The 19372-nt window shown below is 40.3% G+C and overlaps 1 protein-coding gene across 2 annotated transcripts in view; it reads right to left on the bottom strand.

Moving 5' to 3' along the window:
• LOC128642413 (histone lysine acetyltransferase CREBBP) overlaps positions 1–19372 on the bottom strand; it is a 78677-nt gene that overhangs the window by 28097 nt on the left and 31208 nt on the right. For both annotated transcript variants that reach the window (XM_053695180.1, XM_053695181.1), the window contains exon 7: positions 18383–18607. In XM_053695180.1, coding sequence (XP_053551155.1) covers positions 18383–18607 — 225 coding nt within the window. The remainder of the gene's footprint in view (positions 1–18382; positions 18608–19372) is intronic.

The following is a 19372-nucleotide window of genomic DNA, read 5'->3' as shown; positions in this document are numbered from 1 at the left end:
CAATAAAGATATTTACACCATATCTTATGATAGATTTTTCTAGTGACAGGCTTTCTAGCCTGTATCAAAGTATTGATGACCGAATCAAAGAAACCTTGCTTCGATAAAATCAAGCGTTCAATCTCCACGCAGTCAACTGCAGAGAAATTAGATTTGGATGTTGAAAAGGACCTTGAATGAGAAGGTCCTGTCTCAATGCAAGTTTCCATGGTGGCAGAGAAGACATGTCCACTAGATCCGCAAACCAAGTCCTGCGTGGCCACGCTGGCGCTATCAGGATCACTGAAGCTCTCTCCTGTTTGATTCGAGCAATCACGCGTGGGAGGAGAGGAAACGGTGGAAACACATAAACTAGGCTGAACAACCAAGGAACTGCCAGGGCATCTATTAGTTCGGCCTGGGGATCCCTTGACCGGGATCCGTATCTTGGAAGCTTGGCATTCTGTCGAGATGCCATTAGATCCAATTCCGGTCTGCCCCATTTGAGAATCAATGAAGCAAATACCTCCGGGTGAAGTTCCCATTCGCCCGGATGAAAAGTTTGTCGACTTAAAAAATCCACTTCCCAGTTCTCTACTCCTGAGATATAGATCGCAGACAGATGACAAGAGTGAATCTCCGCCCAACGGATTATCTTGGATACTTCTATCATTGCTAAGGAACTCCTTGTTCCCCCCTGATCATTGATATATGCCACAGTCGTGATGTTGTCCGACTGGAACCTGATGAATTTGGCCAAAGCCAACTGAGGCCACGCCTGAAGCGCATTGAATATTGCTCTCAGTTCCAGAATACTGATTGGAAGCAGAGCCTTCAGGGAGTTCCAAACTGCACCCCAGCCCAGAAGGCTGGCATCCGTTGTCACTATTACCCATGAGGGTCTGCGGAAACAAGTCCCCTGGGACAGATGATCCGGCGACAACCACCAAAGAAGAGAGTTTCTGGTCTCTTGATCCAGATTTATCTGAGGGGATAAATCTGCATAATCCCCATTCCACTGACCGAGCGTGCACAGTTGCAGTGGTCTGAGATGAAAGCGAGCAAACGGAACGATGTCCATTGCTGCTACCATTAATCCGATTACCTCCATACACTGAGCCACTGATGGCCGAGGAATGGACTGAAGTTCTCGGCTAGTAAATAGAATCTTTGATTTTCTGACCTCTGTCAGAAATATTTTCATGGCTACTGAGTCTATCAGAGTTCCCAAGAAAGGAACCCTTGTCCGTGGAACCAGTGAACTCTTCTCTATGTTCACCTTCCAACCGTGAGTTCTCAGGAAAGACAACACTATGTCCGTGTGAGAGTTTGTCAGATGATAAGTTGACGCCTGAATTAGAATATCGTCTAGATAAGGCGCCACTGCTATGCCTTGTGGCCTGAGAACCGCTAAAAGAGACCCTAGAACCTTTGTGAAGATTCTTGGTGCTGTGGCCAACCCGAAAGGAAGAGCCACAAACTGATAATGTTTGTCCAGGAAGGCAAACCTTAGAAACTGTTGATGATCTTTGTGGAAAGGAATATGAAGATAAGCATCCTTTAAGTCCATGGTTGTCATATATTGACCCTCCTGGACCATTGGTAAAATTGTTCGTATAGTCTAAATCTTGAGTGATGGAACTCTGAGAAATTTGTTTAGACACTTGTGGTCTAAGATAGGTCTTAAAGTACCCTCTTTTTTGGGAACCACAAATAGATTTGAGTAAAACCCCTGTCCTTGTTCTGATTTTGGAACTGGACAAATTACTCCCATGGTAACAAGGTCTTTTACACAGCGTAAGAACGCCTCTTTTTTTATCTGGTCTGCAGATAATCTTGAAAGATGAAACCTCCCCCTTGGGAGAAAATCCTTGAAATCCAACTGATAACCGTGGGTCACTATTTCTAGTGCCCAGGGGTCCTGAACATCTCTTGCCCTTGCCTGAGCAAAGAGAGAAAGTCTGCCCCCTACTAGATCCGGTCCCGGATCGGGGGCCACCCCTTCATGCTGTCCTAGTAGCAGTAGCGGGATTCTTAGATTGTTTACCCTTATTCCAATTTTGGTTGGGTCTCCAGACTGACTTTGATTGGGTAAAATTCCCTTCCTGCTTTGTGGAGGAAGAGGAAGTAGAAGGTTCTCCCTTGATATTCCGAAAGGAACGAAAATTACTCTGTTTACCCCTCATCTTAACAGACTTATCTTGAGGTAGGGCATGACCCTTACCTCCTGTAATGTCAGAAATGATTTCCTTCAATTCTGGCCTGAAAAGGGTTTTACCTTTAAAAGAAATAGCTAAAAGCTTATGTTTTGATGACACATCAGCAGACCAAGATTTGAGCCACAACGCTCTACGTGCTAAAATAGCAAAACCTGCATTTTTCGCCGCTAATTTAGCAATTTGAAAAGCGACATCAGTAATAAAAGAATTAGCTAACTTAAGAGCCTTAATTCTATCCAAAATGTCATCTAACTGAGTCTCAACCTTTAGGGACTCTTCTAAAGCTTCAAACCAAAAAGCTGCAGCAGTAGTTACTGGAACAATGCAAGCAGTAGGTTGTAAAACAAAACCTTGGTTAATAAACATTTTACAATAAATCTTTTTTATTAATATCAAGTTAGGTACAGTTACATGAAATGGCAATAAAAAAAAGTTTCTCTTTTACATTCTGAAATTAACAACAAACACAAATAAAGGATATAAAATGGAATAAAGCGGAAGTAAAAATACCTAATATATCTCAACACATCGAATTGAATTGACACACCTCACCAATACAACAATGACACTGAGAGATATAGATACATTAACGTTCTTATTGGAGACTTACCACATCTCAATTCAAACATTTTCCAGTAACGCAACATAATCAGCCTCAGTATAACAACTCGATACAGCACAGATACATGAAACTCATGGGTCTTGTTCCCAAAGAAATAACACATCAGCAATAAATTCTTGTTTACCAATATATGTGTAGTGTATTTTTTCTAGTTCTAAGATATAACCAACCTCTCTCAGCCACATCTCATATGATGGAACTACAGCTTTTTTCCAAAACCTGGGTATCAGGCGCCTGGCACTGTTGAGCATGATCTGTAATAATTTCTTCCTAAATAAACATGGGATTTTTGGTATATCGCCCAGCAGGACCATGTTAATAGAGAGTTTGATATTACCCCCTAGGGTTTTAGTTATCTTTTCGCTAATAGCGTTCAAGAATGTGAGTAGGAGCGGGTAGGACCACCAGATATGGGAAAGGGTACCGGTCTCACCGCAATGTCTTCAGCACTGGGAGGAAGAATTGGGAAAAATGCTATGGAGTCGGTGAGGTGTTAAATACCAACGTGACGTTAATTTAAGATTCATTTCTATCAGTATTAGTGATATAGATGCTTTTTTGTTTTCTCTAAAAATACGGCTCCACTGGGTATCTGGAAGGTTTATGCCAAGCTCCCTTTCCCATTTAGTAATAAACGCAGGTTTTTTTAGTGGGGAAAGACCCCTGAGTAGTTTATAGATTAAGGAGATATGATAGCTCCTTATTGAGGGGGATGTGCACAGTGACTCAAAGGAGGAGAGGGGTCTAGTGAGGTTTGTTCTATATGGACTGGTGAATATGGCGTGCCTAATTTGGAAATAGGGAAACCACAAGTGGAAAGGGGGGCCTAGGAGTTGTCCTATTTCTGATTGTGAGCGTATTAACCCATTATGTAGTAGGGTGTGTGCTGGAATATTAGAGGGGGAGCCTGCAATCATAGATGTTTGAATAGTCTGGGGTTTTAAGAAGAGCGGGTTATTAAGTAGGGGGGTGAGAGGGGATACCTGCGTGGATATCAGTCTGTCCTTTGTCAATAGTTTATCCCAAATACGCAATGTGGTTGCTATATAATAATTGCTCCATATCTCTGGTGGTCTTGATTTATATGGGATCCAGCACTGATCGCCCAAATTAGTCCCACCTGCTAGAAAAGTTTCCATCTGTACCCATGGCTTTTCAGGGGAAGAGTGCTTCCAGGCTACTATGAGTGCTAAGTGTGTCGCTATGTAATAATTCATTAAGTTGGGGGCTCCTAGTCCACCATCCTCCCTTCTAAGGAATAGAGTATCTCTAGCTACCCTCGGTCTTTTGTGTGACCATATAAACTGGTCGAATCTTTTCTGTTGCTGTATAAGAAATTGTGTAGGAATGTCTATGGGGAGTGCTTGAAAAAGGTACTCTATAATTTGGGGACCTGACATAAAATGCGTCCCATCCAGGAGAGATGGCCTTGTTTATGTCAGGTCCCCAAAAAATTGGTAGTTTCAGCCTGTAGAGGGATATAGTTAAGGGAGAATAGTTCAGTATGCGATGATGATATGTCAATGCCTAAGTACTTAATTTTCTTGGTTATTTGGAAAGAGGTATGAGTTGTGATGAATTGTGTTTCCTCAACATTAATGTGCAGTGGTAAGATCATTCATTTGTCCATGTTAACTGAGAAGTTGGAAACTATTTTATACTCCTCCAGTTCGCCCATTAGGGCAGGCAAGGAGGTAAGGGGAGAACACAAAGTAAATATAATGTCGTCCGCATACAGCAAACATTTTTGAAGCAGCTCACCAAAAGAGACGCCTTGAATAATATGATTACTCCGAACCCTAGAAGCAAGCGCCTCCACAACCAGAGCGAACAACAGGGGAGAAAGGGGGCATCCCTGGCATGTGCCGTTATGTATAGGGATCACCTGAGAAAGTGTGTCATTGACGCTGACATAAGCAATTGGGTTACTATAAAGAGCTTGTATGCGGGATATCAATAATTGTGAAAAACCAAACTTCGACAGAGTGGACCACAGAAAGTCCCAGTCCACCCTGTCGAAGGCCTTCTCTGCATCAGTAGAAAGGAGTATTAGGGGGACCCTCTAATTTTTTATCCATCGGGTCCTTGAAAGCACAACTGTCCTCAATGGGTATAGTTGTACGTTTAGACAGAGTAGATATAGCTCCCTCCACCTTAGGGACCATTTGCCACAAGTCCCGAATGGTGTCTGATATGGGAAACATTTTCTTAAAAGTAGGAGGAGGAGAAAATGGTATACCTGGTCTATCCCATTCTTTCTTAACAATTTCCGAAATTCTTTTAGGAACCGGAATAACATCAGTATAAGTGGGCACTTCTAAATATTTGTCCATCTTACACAATTTCTCTGGTGGAATCATAATAGGATCACAATCATCCAGAGTCGCTAAGACCTCCCGAAGCAACAGACGGAGGTGTTCAAGCTTAAATTTAAGGGACATAATGTCCGAATCTGTCTGAGTAACACATTCCCGTAGTCTGAAATTTCTCCCTCAGACAGCAATTCCCTGACCCCCAACTCAGAACACTGTGAGGGTACATCAGAAATAAAGCATCAGAGGATTCAGTATTAACATTAATACCTGACCTACTGTGTTTACCCTGCAACACAGGTAATTTAGATAATACCTCTGTAAGGGTAGTTGACATAACTGCAGCCATGTCCTGCAGAGAAAAGGAATTAGATGCACTAGAGGTACTAGGCGTCGCTTGTGTGGGCGTTAAAGGTTGTGACACTTGGGGAGAACAAGAAGGCATATCCTGGTTCTCTTCAGATTAAGAATCATCCTTAGGCACACTTTCTTGACCTAAAATATGGTCTTTACAATGTAAGGCCCTTTCAGTACAAGAGGGACACAATGTAAGAGGGGGTTCCACAATAGCTTCTAAACACATAGAACAATGAGAATCCTCAATATCAGACATGTTAATTTGTTAAACAGACTAATAATAGCCACAGAAGTCGTTTAAACACTTAATTAGTTGCATTTTTTTCCAAAAATTGCTAAAATAACGTTAATTTGTTACCAAAATACACTAAAACTAATTAGTATACCCAAAAATTATTGCACCCTATAAAAAAGGTGAAAAATAATGCTCTAAAGTGTGAAAAAATATTAGTTTACACAAAAACACCCTCTGCACTGCTGTGGCGCCTACCTGCCCCAGGGTACTTCGAAAATGAAAAGCCAACATTCCAAGCCAAAGACTACTGTCCGGGAGCAACTAGAGTAACTGCTTGCTGCTCCTCTGTCAGAAGGAAGTGCACTCTGAGCGTGTGAAGACAAGCCCTGCCCCTTATAGCCGAAGTTGGAGTAGGCCCAACCACATGGGAAGTAGTTTAATCAAACAACTTAAGTGGGAAAACACACCTCAAACACATTCCAGCAAGACAAGCTGGATATATAAGAAAGTTAATTGATTAACAGTTTAAAGAAATATTCCTGTATGCCTCTCCCAGAGTGTCATTAATGCCCTTATGTCAAAAAAAAAAACAAGGGACTCCAGTAACACCCTTTCTGAAAACACAGGTCTTACTGCTTACCCCATTCCCATATAGGAAAATAAATGCCAGCCAGTTCTGATATATCAAGTCTCTTCAGAAATAAAAGGCTGCACATACCTTAATGCTGCTTGTAGCATGAAATCAGTCTCCACACTGAAGATGTCTCATGTGTTGCCTTCAGAAATCTTGTGGAAACCAGTGTGGATCTTAGTTACAACTGCTAAGATCATAAACCTCAAGGTAGAAATCTTCTTCCATAACCCCTTGAGGAAAATAGTACACACCGGTACCATTTAAAATAAAAAACTTCTTGATTGAAGAAACTAAAACTAACACCTCACTTCACCTCTTCCTAGTATAACACTGAAGGCAAAGAGAATGACTGAGGGTGGAGTGGAAGGGAGGGGCTATATATACAGCTCTGCTGTGGTGCTCTTTGCCACTTCCTGTTGGCAGGAGGTTAATATCCCACAAGTAAGGATGAAATCCGTGGACTCGTCATATCTTTGTAAAAAAAACTTCCATGCACATAGCCACTGAAGGGAATGACTGAGACTAAAGGTGCCGACAAGCTGCAACCAATTTCAAGCATTTCTTGTCTGTTAGAGACAGAGTCATTGACACTGAATCTATCTGGAAACCTAAAAAGGTGACCCTTGTCTGAGGAATCAAATAACTTTTTGGTAAATTGATCCTCCAACCATGTTTTCGAAGAAACAACACTAGTTGATTTGTGTGAGATTCTGCAGAACGTAAAGACTGAGCTAGTACCAAGATATCGTCCAAATAAGGAAACACTGCAATACCCTGTTCTCTGATTACAGAAAGTAGGGCACCTAGAACCTTTATAAAGGTTCTTGGAGTTGTTGCTAGTCCAAATGGAAGAGCAACAAATTGGTAATGCTTGTCTAGAAAAGAGAATCTCAGGAACTGATAATGATCTGGATGAATCGGAATATGAAGGTAAGGATCCTGCAAGTCTATTGTAGACATATAATGTTCTTGCTGAACAAAAGGCAGAATAGTCCTTATAGTCACCATTTTGAAAGTTGGAACTCTTACATAACGATTCAAAATTTTCATATCCAGAACTGGTCTAAATGAATTTTCCTTCTTTGGGACAATGAATAGATTTGAATAAAACCCCAAACCTTGTTCCTGAACAGGAACCGGCATGATTACCCCTGATAATTCCAGGTCTGAAACACTTCAGGAAAGCCTGAGCTTTTACTGGATTTGCTGGGACACGTGAGAGAAAAAAATCTTCTCACAGGAGATCTTACTCTGAATCCTATTTGATACACTTGAGAGACAATGCTCTGAATCCATTGATTTTGGACAGACTTTATCCAGACATCCTTGAAAAACCGTAATCTGCCCCCTAACAGCTGAGCTGGAATGAGGGCCGCACCTTCATGCGGATTTAGGGGCTGACTTAGGTTTCTTGAATGACTTGGATTTATTCCAATTTGAGGAAGGTTTCCAATTGGAAACAGACTCCTTGGGGGAAGGATTAGATTTTTGTTCCTTATTCTGACGAAAGGAACGAAAACGATTAGAAGCCTTAGATTTACCCTTAGGTTTTTTTATCCTGAGGCAAAAAAACTCCCTTTCCCCCAATAATAGTTGAAATAATTGAATCCAACTGAGAACCAAATAAATTATTACCTTGGAAAGAAAGAGATAGTAATCTAGACTTCGATATCATATCGGCATTCCAAGATTTAAGCCACAAGGCTCTTCTAGCTAAAATAGCTAAAGACATGGATCTAACATCAATTTTTATAATATCAAAAATGGCATCACAAATAAAATTATTAGCATATTGCAGTAAGTGAACAATGCTAGATGTGTCAGAATCCAATTCTTGTTGCGCTAAATTTTCCAACCAAAAAATTGATGCAGCCGTAACATCAGCCAATGAAATTGCAGGCCAGAGAAGATGACCTGAATATAAATAGGCTTTCCTTAGATAAGATTCAAGCTTCCTATCTAAAGGTTCCTTAAAAGAAGTACTATCTTCCATAGGAATAGTGGTACATTTAGCAAGGGTGGAAATAGCTCCATCAACCTTGGGGACCTTTTCCCAGAACTCTATAGAAATTGCTGGTAAAGGATACAATTTTTTAAACCTTGAAGAAGGAATAAAAGAAGTACCTGGCTTATTCCATTCCTTAGAAATCATATCAGAAATAGCATCAGGAATAGGAAAAACCTCTGGAGTAACCACAGGAGGTTTAAAAACAGCATTTAAACGTTTACTAGTTTTAATGTCAAGAGGACTGGCTTCCTCAACATCCAAAGTAATTAACACTTCTTTTAACAAAGAACGAATATACTCTATTTTAAATAAATAAGTAGATTTGTCAGTGTCAATATCTGAGGAAGGATCTTCTGAATCAGATAGATCCTCATCAGAGGAGGATAAATCATAAAGTTGTCGGTCATTTGAAATTTCATCAACTTTAGGAGAAGTTTTAAAAGACCCTTTACGTTTACTAGAAGGCGGAAATGCAGACAAAGCCTTCTTAATAGAATCAGTAACAAATTCTTTAAAATTCATAGGTATATCATGTACATTAGAAGTTGAAGGAACTGCAACTGGCAATGTACTATTACTGATGGAAACATTTTCTGCATGTAAAAGTTTATCATGGCAACTATTACAAATGACATTTGGAGATAAAATATCCACAATCTTACAACAAATGCACTTAGCTTTGGTAGAACCGATGTCAGGCAACAAATTTCCAACAGATACTTCTGAGGCAGGATCAGATTGAGACATCTTGCAAAATGTAAAAGAAAAAACAACATATAAAGCAAAATTATCAATTTCCTTATATGACAGTTTCAGGAATTGGAAAAAATGCAAATAGCATAGCCCTCTGACATAGAAAAAGGCAAGAGGCAAACAGCAATGGGGTATTAAATTAATGAAAAGTTTGGCGCCAAGTATGACGCACAACGTAACAGAAAATTTTTTTGAGCCAACAACATCCGGAAATGACAATCGCGTCACTAACAACGCAGCCATGTGTAATACTCCGCGTCAATTACAACGCTGGAAATGACGAACTTGCGTCAACGGACGTACTTTCGCGCCAAAAATATTCTCGCGCCAAAAATGATGCAATAAAGTCTAGCATTTGGTGCACCCGCGGGCCTAGTACTGCCTGCAATTTTCAAGAAAAAACTAGTCAATTTGCAAAAGACTAAACCCCAGGTAAGAAAAAATATTTCTTAATATGTTTACTTTCCCCAAATATGAAACTGACAGTCTGCACAAGGAAATACATGAACCTGACTCCAGGCAAATATAAGTACAATACATATATTTAGAACTTTATATAAATGCATAAAGTGCCAAACCATAGCTGAGGTGTCTTAACCCTTTGAGTGCTAAGCACTTTCCCACCTGGGTGCTAAGGTTCTTTAAAGTTTTTTTTTTATTTTATACTTTTAAAAATATATTTAACTTTTTTTATTATTATTTCAGATCCCTAAGACTTACACTGTTGAAAAGGTTAGGCAATTACCTTTCCAACGGTGGGTCTTGGGGGTCTGTAGCTGCTTATATGCCTGAGATACAGGCTTCTAAGCAGCATGCCCCCTGCTCCTATATTTAACATTGTTAATGTTAAATAAAGTTGTGCGGTGACGTCCCCACACGTAACGTGAAGCCCTGGCGATGCCTGTCATATGCAGGCCAGATCACCGGGGTAGGAGCCGGTGGCAGCCCCCAGATCTCCCTCAAAGTGGGAGAGTGCTAGTGACGGCTCCGAGCCGTCATTAGCACCTGACTGAGACAATTTGTGACGGCTCAGAGCCGTCATTAGCACTCAAGGGGTTAAGTAATAAAAAACATACTTACCAAAAAGACACCCATCCACATATAGCAGATAGCCAAACCAGTACTAAAACAGTTATTAGTAGAGGTAATGGTATATGAGAGTATATTGTCAATCTGAAAAGGAAGGTAGGAGATGAATCTCTACGACTGATAACAGAGAACCTATGAAATAGACCCCTGTTAGGGAAATCATTGCATTAAATAGGTGATACTCCCTTTACGTCCCTCTGACATTCGCTGTACTCTGAGAGGAATCGGGCTTCAAAATGCTGAGAAGCGCATATCAACGTAGAAATCTTAGCACAAACTTACTTCACCACCTCCATAGGAGGCAAAGTTTGTAAAACTGAATTGTGGGTGTGGTGAGGGGTGTATTTATAGGCATTTTGAGGTTTGGGAAACTTTGCCCCTTCTGGTAGGATTGTATTTCCCATACGTCACTAGCTCATGGACTCTTGTCAATTACATGAATGAAACAGACATTTTAAACATAGGACTAACATGTTAAAACAACTTCCGAAGAAGTAATAAAGAGCATCAATCCCAGAAAGTTCCCAAAGGAAACAAAAATAAATAAGACATCCCATCGGATATAAATAAAATAAGGCAACCTGGAGGTTAACGCCCACAGCACCAAATCAAAAGGAGAAAAAAATATTTTTCTTTAAAGCATTTATTGATCTTTTAGCTTACACAAAGCATAGGCACACAGCATCAAACGCAACGTTTCGGGCTATTCACCCTTAATCATGCTACGGGTGAATGGCCCGAAACGTTGCGTTTGCTGCTTTAAAGACAAAGATTTTTTCTCCTTGTGATTTGGTGCTGTGGAACAAAGTTGCTGTGGATTTACTGAGAGGTGTTTGCAGTGGCCCTCTACCACTTGCATCAGGTAGTGTGCTGTTTGTCATATTTGAACGGAGGTTAACGCCCAAAAAGACACAGGACCAGCCAAACGGAGCCTTATCTTACAAAACTGGGAAAGATTTCAAACAAATGACAATAAGGAGATTACTTAATCCCCACATGTCTAATGAGGTGCACCATTCGAATTATCAGACTCAAAATCCCCATAACTGGTAACGATAGGGTCATTCAATAACTGAAAAACATGTCTGAACAACACGCGAAGGCGCGCAATCCTGTAACAAAAGTCACAACACTCAGGGACAGATACCCCCGCGGGGAACTGTAGAGGCCCTCCCCAAGGCGGAAGGCCCGGGACAATAGGGCTCAAGAACATTCTCAAATAAACATCTGGACTCTGAAACGCGCTGCAACCTCCAGGAAAACACACCACCCCGCATGGAGGAACCATAAACTGGGTTACCCGCATGTGCAGAAGTATGATTTGGTAGGGAACTCGCCACTCAGAGGACAGGACCCCCAAAGGCAGATGGCTCAGCAGTCCCTTGATTCCCCAAGCCCGGAGGAACCAGGCGCTCTGAAATGGCATACAAAACAAAACTGGTTGACAGGAGTCAACAAGGACACAGAATCTGAAATCAAGATAGTCTCAGCATCAGAATCCTCCATAACTGGATAGAGGATATTTAAATATAGACTAAAGTAGTAAAACAAAAACGGCACCTGACACCGACAATAGCTGGGGCACTCACCACCTCCTATGACCAGACCCCTGCGGACTAGAAAATGTCCTTCGCCACACGGTCGGGAATGCGGAAATGGAAAAACGGAACGTAACCACGCCCAAAAACAAGGTGAACCCTACAGTCCAAAAAAAGTGCGCACAACCAAAAGGCTGCGTCACTTACAAGGGCCTCAATGTTCCAACCACGAGCCCAGTAAACATCACACATAAGCAGCTTAAATCACATAAACATGATTATAACCCCCCCCCCTGTTCAATAACCCCCCTCAGGAGATATTAACCCTCAATTCCAAGATACTAAGACTCACTGAGACCCTTATGTATGTTAGACCCTCAAGGTGGTAGCCTCTCGGAAAACATTCACATTACAGTACATTGATGAATAAAGTACAATGAAATGATCTTACCGGAAACCATAGAACAGGAACACGGCCCTTCAAGTGTGAAGGATAGTAGCATCGCCTCCGCCATGGACTTGACAGAAGAAAGCAGGCAGCGAAGCGAAGTTCGTCAACACTGATTGCTTGAGGAGCTGTTAATATGAGTCGGGATGGTTTCGCAGAAAGAAACTCCCTGCATCTCCGGACTCCAACTTTCATCCAAGCCCTCACTGAGAGACTGACAGGACTACTTAAAAAACTCCTGTCCCATGCTGAAGAGTACTACCCTCCATAAGAGACAAAAACAAAAATTTTAAAAATTCTGACACGTCTCTGCCATTATCCTGGGACGAAAGGCAAAGAATGACTGGGGGATGAGGGAAGTGGGAGGAGTATTTAAGCCTTTGGCTGGGGTGTCTTTGTCGTCTCCTGGTGGCCAGGTTCTTATTTCCAAAAAGTAATGAATGCAGCTGTGGACTCTTTCCATTTAAGAAGAAAAACAATTTCTATTTTGTTTTCCACAGTGGCTACTTGGTCATTTATTAAAAAGTAATTTATCTGAATATGTGGATTGCTATATTTACAGTTTGTGGTGGTTACAACTATTTAAAAGGGACAGACAGCAAAGTCCAAAGTAAACTTTTATGATGCAGATTGGGCATGTCATTTTAAACAACTTTCCAATTTACTTTTATAACCAAATTTGCTTTGTTCTCTTGGTATTCTTAGTTGAAAGCAAAACCTAGGTAGGCTCATATGCCAACTTTTAAGCCCTTGAAGGCTGCCTCTTATCTCAGTGCATTTGACAGTTTTTCCCAGCTAGTTTTGTTCTCCTTATATCCTTTGTGGAAAGAAAAGTAATATACTTCTGGAAGCTAGCTGAAAGCCAAATACAAGAGGTAAATATGTGCAGCCACCAATCAGCAGCTTCTGAGCCTACCAAGGTATACTTATCAAAGAAAGGATACAAAGAAAAAAAAAGCAAATTAGATAAATAGAAATAAATTGGAAATCTATTTTAAATTGCATACTCTATCTGAATCATAAAAGAAAACAATTGGGGGTTATGTCCCTTTAAAGGGCCACTAAATACAGCAGAATTGCATAATTAACAAGTGCATAACAAAATGACAATGCAATAACACTTTGAATTTCAAATAAGCAGTAGATTTTTTTTTTAATGAACAATTTTTTTTTTAAATCATTTTTATTGGTTATTTAGTGCATAAGAAATAAGTCATACAACAAAAAAGACAAAACAAAAAACAAAACAAAAAAAAACATTACAGGTATCTTATCTGGAGACGCAGCTCCATATGACTATATATCTAGTACATCCATAAGCAGCTAAACATAAGACACATTAACATGATAGGTATTATCAGCTACCGATTCCAATCTACAAATAAGCTGGACAATTCAGATCCACCACCTGATTGCACATGAAGTTATTAAATACTTCTACCTTATATACCTATAAAACTAAACTGCTGTCAACTTGCTTAGATACATTTTCCTACATTCCTTTTCATATTCCTTCCCTCCACCGTTCCCCTTCCCCTTTCCTTCCTTCTCTTCTCCATACCAAAAATAGCAGGGATCTGAATGCAAGAAGAAGAGAAAAAAAAAAAAAAAAAGAAAAAAAAAAGCTGTATAAAAATAAATATTTCTCTCTCCCTCCCCACCCCCGATGCCACCCCACCCCCCCAGACCGCCACCGACTAGGGATCGCCTACCGTGTTATCAATCCAGGTGTGTGGAAAAACATTAAGGAAAGTTAGTTCCGCGAAGCTCACTGAAGATAGGAAAGAAGAAAGGATCCGCTTCTGCAGAGGATATGAATAAGATAAAATAACTGGCGTCCATTTCCAGAGGAACTTCTTGATTCGTTTCTCCGAAGCTTCATAAAGATGAAATGATTCAAAAACAATTTGATCTTGTAATGTTCTGAAGACCATGGTTAATCCGGGTACACGCCTAGCTTTCCAGTTTTTAAGTATACAGTATCTAACAGTCAAAATAATAGTATTTAAACTGTTTATAGTGTTATCATCAACAGCCTCTTGTGAGGGAAATAGAAAGAAGACATCTTCCGCAGATAATCCAATTGTTATTTTATAAAATTTATTGAACCAAAAAATAATCTTTAACCACAATTGTCTTACCATAGGACATGTCCAAAACATGTGTATCATGTCTGCCCTCTCATGTGAGCATCGAGGACATAAGCTAGCCGAAGTCGGATAAAATCTAGAGACTTTCCACGGTGAAAGATAGAAATTATTGATCAATTTCATATGGGATTCATTCCAAGATATCGGGACTTTACACTTACGTAAAGAGTCAAAGCTCTGAGTGATTTTATCATGGTTAACAGAGGGGATAAACGGTAGCCAAGACTTACAAATATTGTCCCTAAATAGGAGACTCTGCTTGTTCAACATAATATCATACATTAGCGATATCGAGGAGTTTCCTGCAACAAATTTTTGTACCGAAAGTTTAATATCCGACCAGGCGGAAAAGGAGGAAGAAGACCAACTTTGTGATGAAATAAAATGGCGGATTTGAAAATAAGCAAATAAATTAGATCTAGGTAAATCATATTTATTAAAAATAACATCCGCCACTAGAAATTGATCATTCTCATCAAATAACTGTTTTACATAGTGTAGTCCTTTATCAGCCCAGTCGGAACAGCCAATAGAATGCGAGCTCAATCTGATTGGCTGATTGGATCAGCCAATCGGATTGAACTTGATTCTGATTGGCTGATTCCATCAGCCAATCAGAATATTCCTACCTTAATTCCGATTGGCTGATAGAATCCTATCAGCCAATCGGAATTCGAGGGACGCCATCTTGGATGACGTCCCTTAAAGGAACCGTCATTCGTCTAGTAGGCGTCGGGAGAAGAGGATGTTCCGCGTCGGAGGTCTGCAAGATGGATCCGGAAGAAAGAAGATTGAAGATGCCGTTGATAGAAGACTTCATCCGGATCATGGACCTCTTCAGCTCCCGCTTGGATGAAGACTTCATCCGGATCATGGACCTCTTCAGCTCCCGCTTGGATGAAGACTTCATCCGGATCATGGACCTCTTCAGCTCCCCGCTTGGGCTTGGATCAGGACATCGGAGGAGCTCTTCAGGACGGATCGGTGAACCTGGTATGGTGAAGATAAGGTAGGAAGATCTTCAGGGGCTTAGTGTTAGGTTTATTTAAGGGGGGTTTGGGTTAGATTAGGGGTATGTGGGTGGTGGGTTGTAATGTTGGGGGGGGGTATTGTATGTTTTTTTTTTTACAGGCAAAAGAGCTGAATTCTTTGAGGCATGCCCCGCAAAGGGCCCTGTTCAGGGCTGGTAAGGTAAAAGAGCTTTGAACTGTAGTAATTTAGAATAGGGTAGGGCATTTTTTATTTTGGGGGTCTTTGTTATTTTATTAGGGGGCTTAGAGTAGGTGTAATTAGTTTAAAATTGTTGTAATATTTTTCTTATGTTTGTAAATATTTTTTTATTTTTTGTAACTTAGTTCTTTTTTATTTTTTGTACTTTAGTTAGTTTATTTCATTGTAGTTATTTTTAGGAATTGTATTTAATTTATTTATTGATAGTGTAGTGTTAGGTTTAATTGTAGGTAATTGTAGGTATTGTATTTAATTAATTTAATGATAGTATAGTGTTAGGTTTAATTGTAACTTAGGTTAGGATTTATTTTACAGGTAATTTTGTAATTATTTTAACTAGGTAGCTATTAAATAGTTCTTAACTATTTAATAGCTATTGTACCTGGTTAAAATAATTACAAAGTTGCCTGTCAAATAAATATTAATCCTAAAATAGCTATAATATAATTATAATTTATATTGTAGCTATATTAGGATTTATTTTACAGGTAAGTATTTAGCTTTAAATAGGAATAATTTATTTAATAAGAGATAATTAATTTCGTTAGATGTAAATTATATTTAACTTAGGGGGGTGTTAGTGTTAGGGTTAGACTTAGCTTTAGGGGTTAATACATTTATTAGAATAGCGGTGAGCTCCAGTCGGCAGATTAGGGGTTAATAATTGAAGTTAGGTATCGGCGATGTTAGGGAGGGCAGATTAGGGGTTAATACTATTTATTATAGGGTTAGTGAGGCGGATTAGGGGTTAATAACTTTATTATAGTAGCGCTCAGGTCCGGTCGGCAGATTAGGGGTTAATAAGTGTAGGCAGGTGGAGGCGACGTTGTGGGGGGCAGATTAGGGGTTAATAAATATAATATAGGGGTCGGCGATGTTAGGGCAGCAGATTAGGGGTACATAGGGATAATGTAAGTAGCGGCGGTTTACGGAGCGGCAGATTAGGGGTTAATAATAATATGCAGGGGTCAGCGATAGCGGGGGCGGCAGATTAGGGGTTAATAAGTGTAAGGTTAGGGGTGTTTAGACTCGGGGTACATGTTAGAGTGTTAGGTGCAGACGTAGGAAGTGTTTCCCCATAGCAAACAATGGGGCTGCGTTAGGAGCTGAACGCGGCTTTTTTGCAGGTGTTAGTTTTTTTTTCAGCTCAAACAGCCCCATTGTTTCCTATGGGAGAATCGTGCACGAGCACGTTTTTGAGGCTGGCCGCTTGCGTAAGCAACTCTGGTATCGAGAGTTGAAGCTGCGTTAAAAATGCTCTACGCTCCTTTTTTGGAGCCTAACGCAGCCTTTATGTGGACTCTCAATACCAGAGTTATTTTTATGGTGCGGCCAGAAAAAAGCCGGCGTTAGTTTTTCGGGTCGTTACCGACAAAACTCCAAATCTAGCCGTATGTTTCTAATCGTGATAAGACAGCTAACATTCTGAGGGAGCTTCTGAACTGGAGAATGTAATAAAGCTTTTAACGCGAATGGGGCAATCAAATAATTTTCTAGCTCTTCTGATGACACCAGGTTAGTACCGGCAAGCCAATCTATTGCCGTTTTAACCATCGCAGCCAGGTTATACAGTTTAAGATTAGGAAGGGCCAATCCCGCTGATCCACGATTTTGCATTAGTCTTGCGAGCGCAATTCGAGGCCTTTTATTATTCCAAATGAATTTAGAAATTTGAGCATTAAAAAGCTTTAGATCTTTATTCAATAAGAATAAAGGAAGATTCTGAAGAAGGTATAGCAGACGCGGAAAAATGATTGATTTTATTAAATTAACCCTGGCTGTAATGGACAAAGGAAAAGCGCCCCAAAGAAGCAAATCCATTCCTATTTTTTGAAATAGGGGCTCAAAATTGGCTTTATACCAAAGTTTAGGGTTTTTATGTAGAATTAACCCTAGATATTTAATAACCTCAACCAGTTTGAATGGAATATTAAGTCCTACTAACTGGGAATTATTTATACACATTAATTCACTCTTCTCTAGGTTTATCTTATAACATGAAAAGGAACTAAAAACTTGCAGCACATTAAGGATTATAGAAATAGACTGCTGAATGTTGGCTAAAAAAATCAACACATCATCTGCATAAAGCAGTATTTTAAGACGATATAAGCCAAATGGAACTCCTATCAAAACATCTCTCAATCTTATCGCGAGAGGTTCCAGCGCGATATTAAAGAGTAGTGGAGACAGCGGGCAACCTTGCCTGGTGCCTCTCTGTAATGTTATTTTAGGAGATAAAGATCCATTAATAAGTAAAAAGGAAATTGGATTATGATATAAACGAAAAATGAATTGTAAAAATTCCCCTTTAAAACCAAACTTCCCCATCGCCCTAAATAGATATTCCCACACAATAGAGTCAAAAGCTTTGACCGCATCCAAAGAGAGAATAGCAACATCTTGCCAAAGTGGCTTCTTCCTAGCCTTATCCACATTCCAGGCATAATCCAGAAAGTTAATCAGTTTACGGACTAAATACAGCAGAATTGCAGAATTAACAAGTGCATAACAAAATGACAATGCAATAACACTTTGAATTTCAAATAAGCAGTAGATTTTTTTTTTAATGAACAATTTTAACCCATTTGCCTGCCCCCTGTATCATGTGAAAACCATCAGCCAATCACAGACTAGTAATATGTATAAATAAGCCCTCTCTCTTTTAATTTATAGTCATATGTATCCCCCCCCTGCAAACTTGTGCACCTGCTCAGTAGGAGTATAATTTAAAATGAATAAAGGATTTAGTAATCTGATTATGGTAGAGTTAAAGTTCTTTATTTTATTTTTTTACTGCCCACTTACCTAATGCGTTGATAGTTCGGAGCTGCTGGTGAACCTGAGTCTGTGCCGGCTGCTGACCAGGGCCAGGTGAGTGGTTCCCATAGGGCAGGCCAAGGGCAACATACGCCCTCTGCATGAAGCTGGGGTCAATAGAGTTGGGACTGCTTAACGAAGGAGCAGTTTGCTGGCCACCCCCTACTGAACCAATAGGGTTCTGCACACCGCTTGATGGGGAACCTAGTAGCGCTGAAAATAAAACAAACTTCTTATAAAAAAAAAAAAAAAAAAAGCAATGGGATTCTAAAAATAAGCAGTTTAGCAATGTATTGATAAATTCTCAAGCATTTGGCAAGATATCCTATCTTTATGGACACAGGCATACATGGTTTCCACCATACCAGGTTCACCGATCCGTCCTGAAGTGTAATCAGCCAATCAGATTGAGCTCGCATTCTATTGGCTGATCGGAACAGCCAATAGAATGCGAGCTCAATCTGATTGGCTGATTGGATCAGCCAATCGGATTGAACTTGATTCTGATTGGCTGATTCCATCAGCCAATCAGAATATTCCTACCTTAATTCCGATTGGCTGATAGAATCCTATCAGCCAATCGGAATTCGAGGGACGCCATATTGGATGACGTCCCTTAAAGGAACCGTCATTCGGCTAGTAGGCGTCGGGAGAAGAGGATGTTCCGCGTCGGAGGTCTGCAAGATGGATCCGGAAGAAAGAAGATTGAAGATGCCGTTGATAGAAGACTTCATCCGGATCATGGACCTCTTCAGCTCCCGCTTGGATGAAGACTTCATCCGGATCATGGACCTCTTCAGCTCCCGCTTGGATGAAGACTTCATCCGGATCATGGACCTCTTCAGCTCCCCGCTTGGGCTTGGATCAGGACATCGGAGGAGCTCTTCAGGACGGATCGGTGAACCTGGTATGGTGAAGATAAGGTAGGAAGATCTTCAGGGGCTTAGTGTTAGGTTTATTTAAGGGGGGTTTGGGTTA

The sequence above is a fragment of the Bombina bombina genome, chromosome 11 (genome assembly GCF_027579735.1).
Source record: "Bombina bombina isolate aBomBom1 chromosome 11, aBomBom1.pri, whole genome shotgun sequence".
Lineage (NCBI taxonomy): Eukaryota > Metazoa > Chordata > Amphibia > Anura > Bombinatoridae > Bombina > Bombina bombina.
This window is presented reverse-complemented; position numbering and strand designations above follow the sequence as displayed.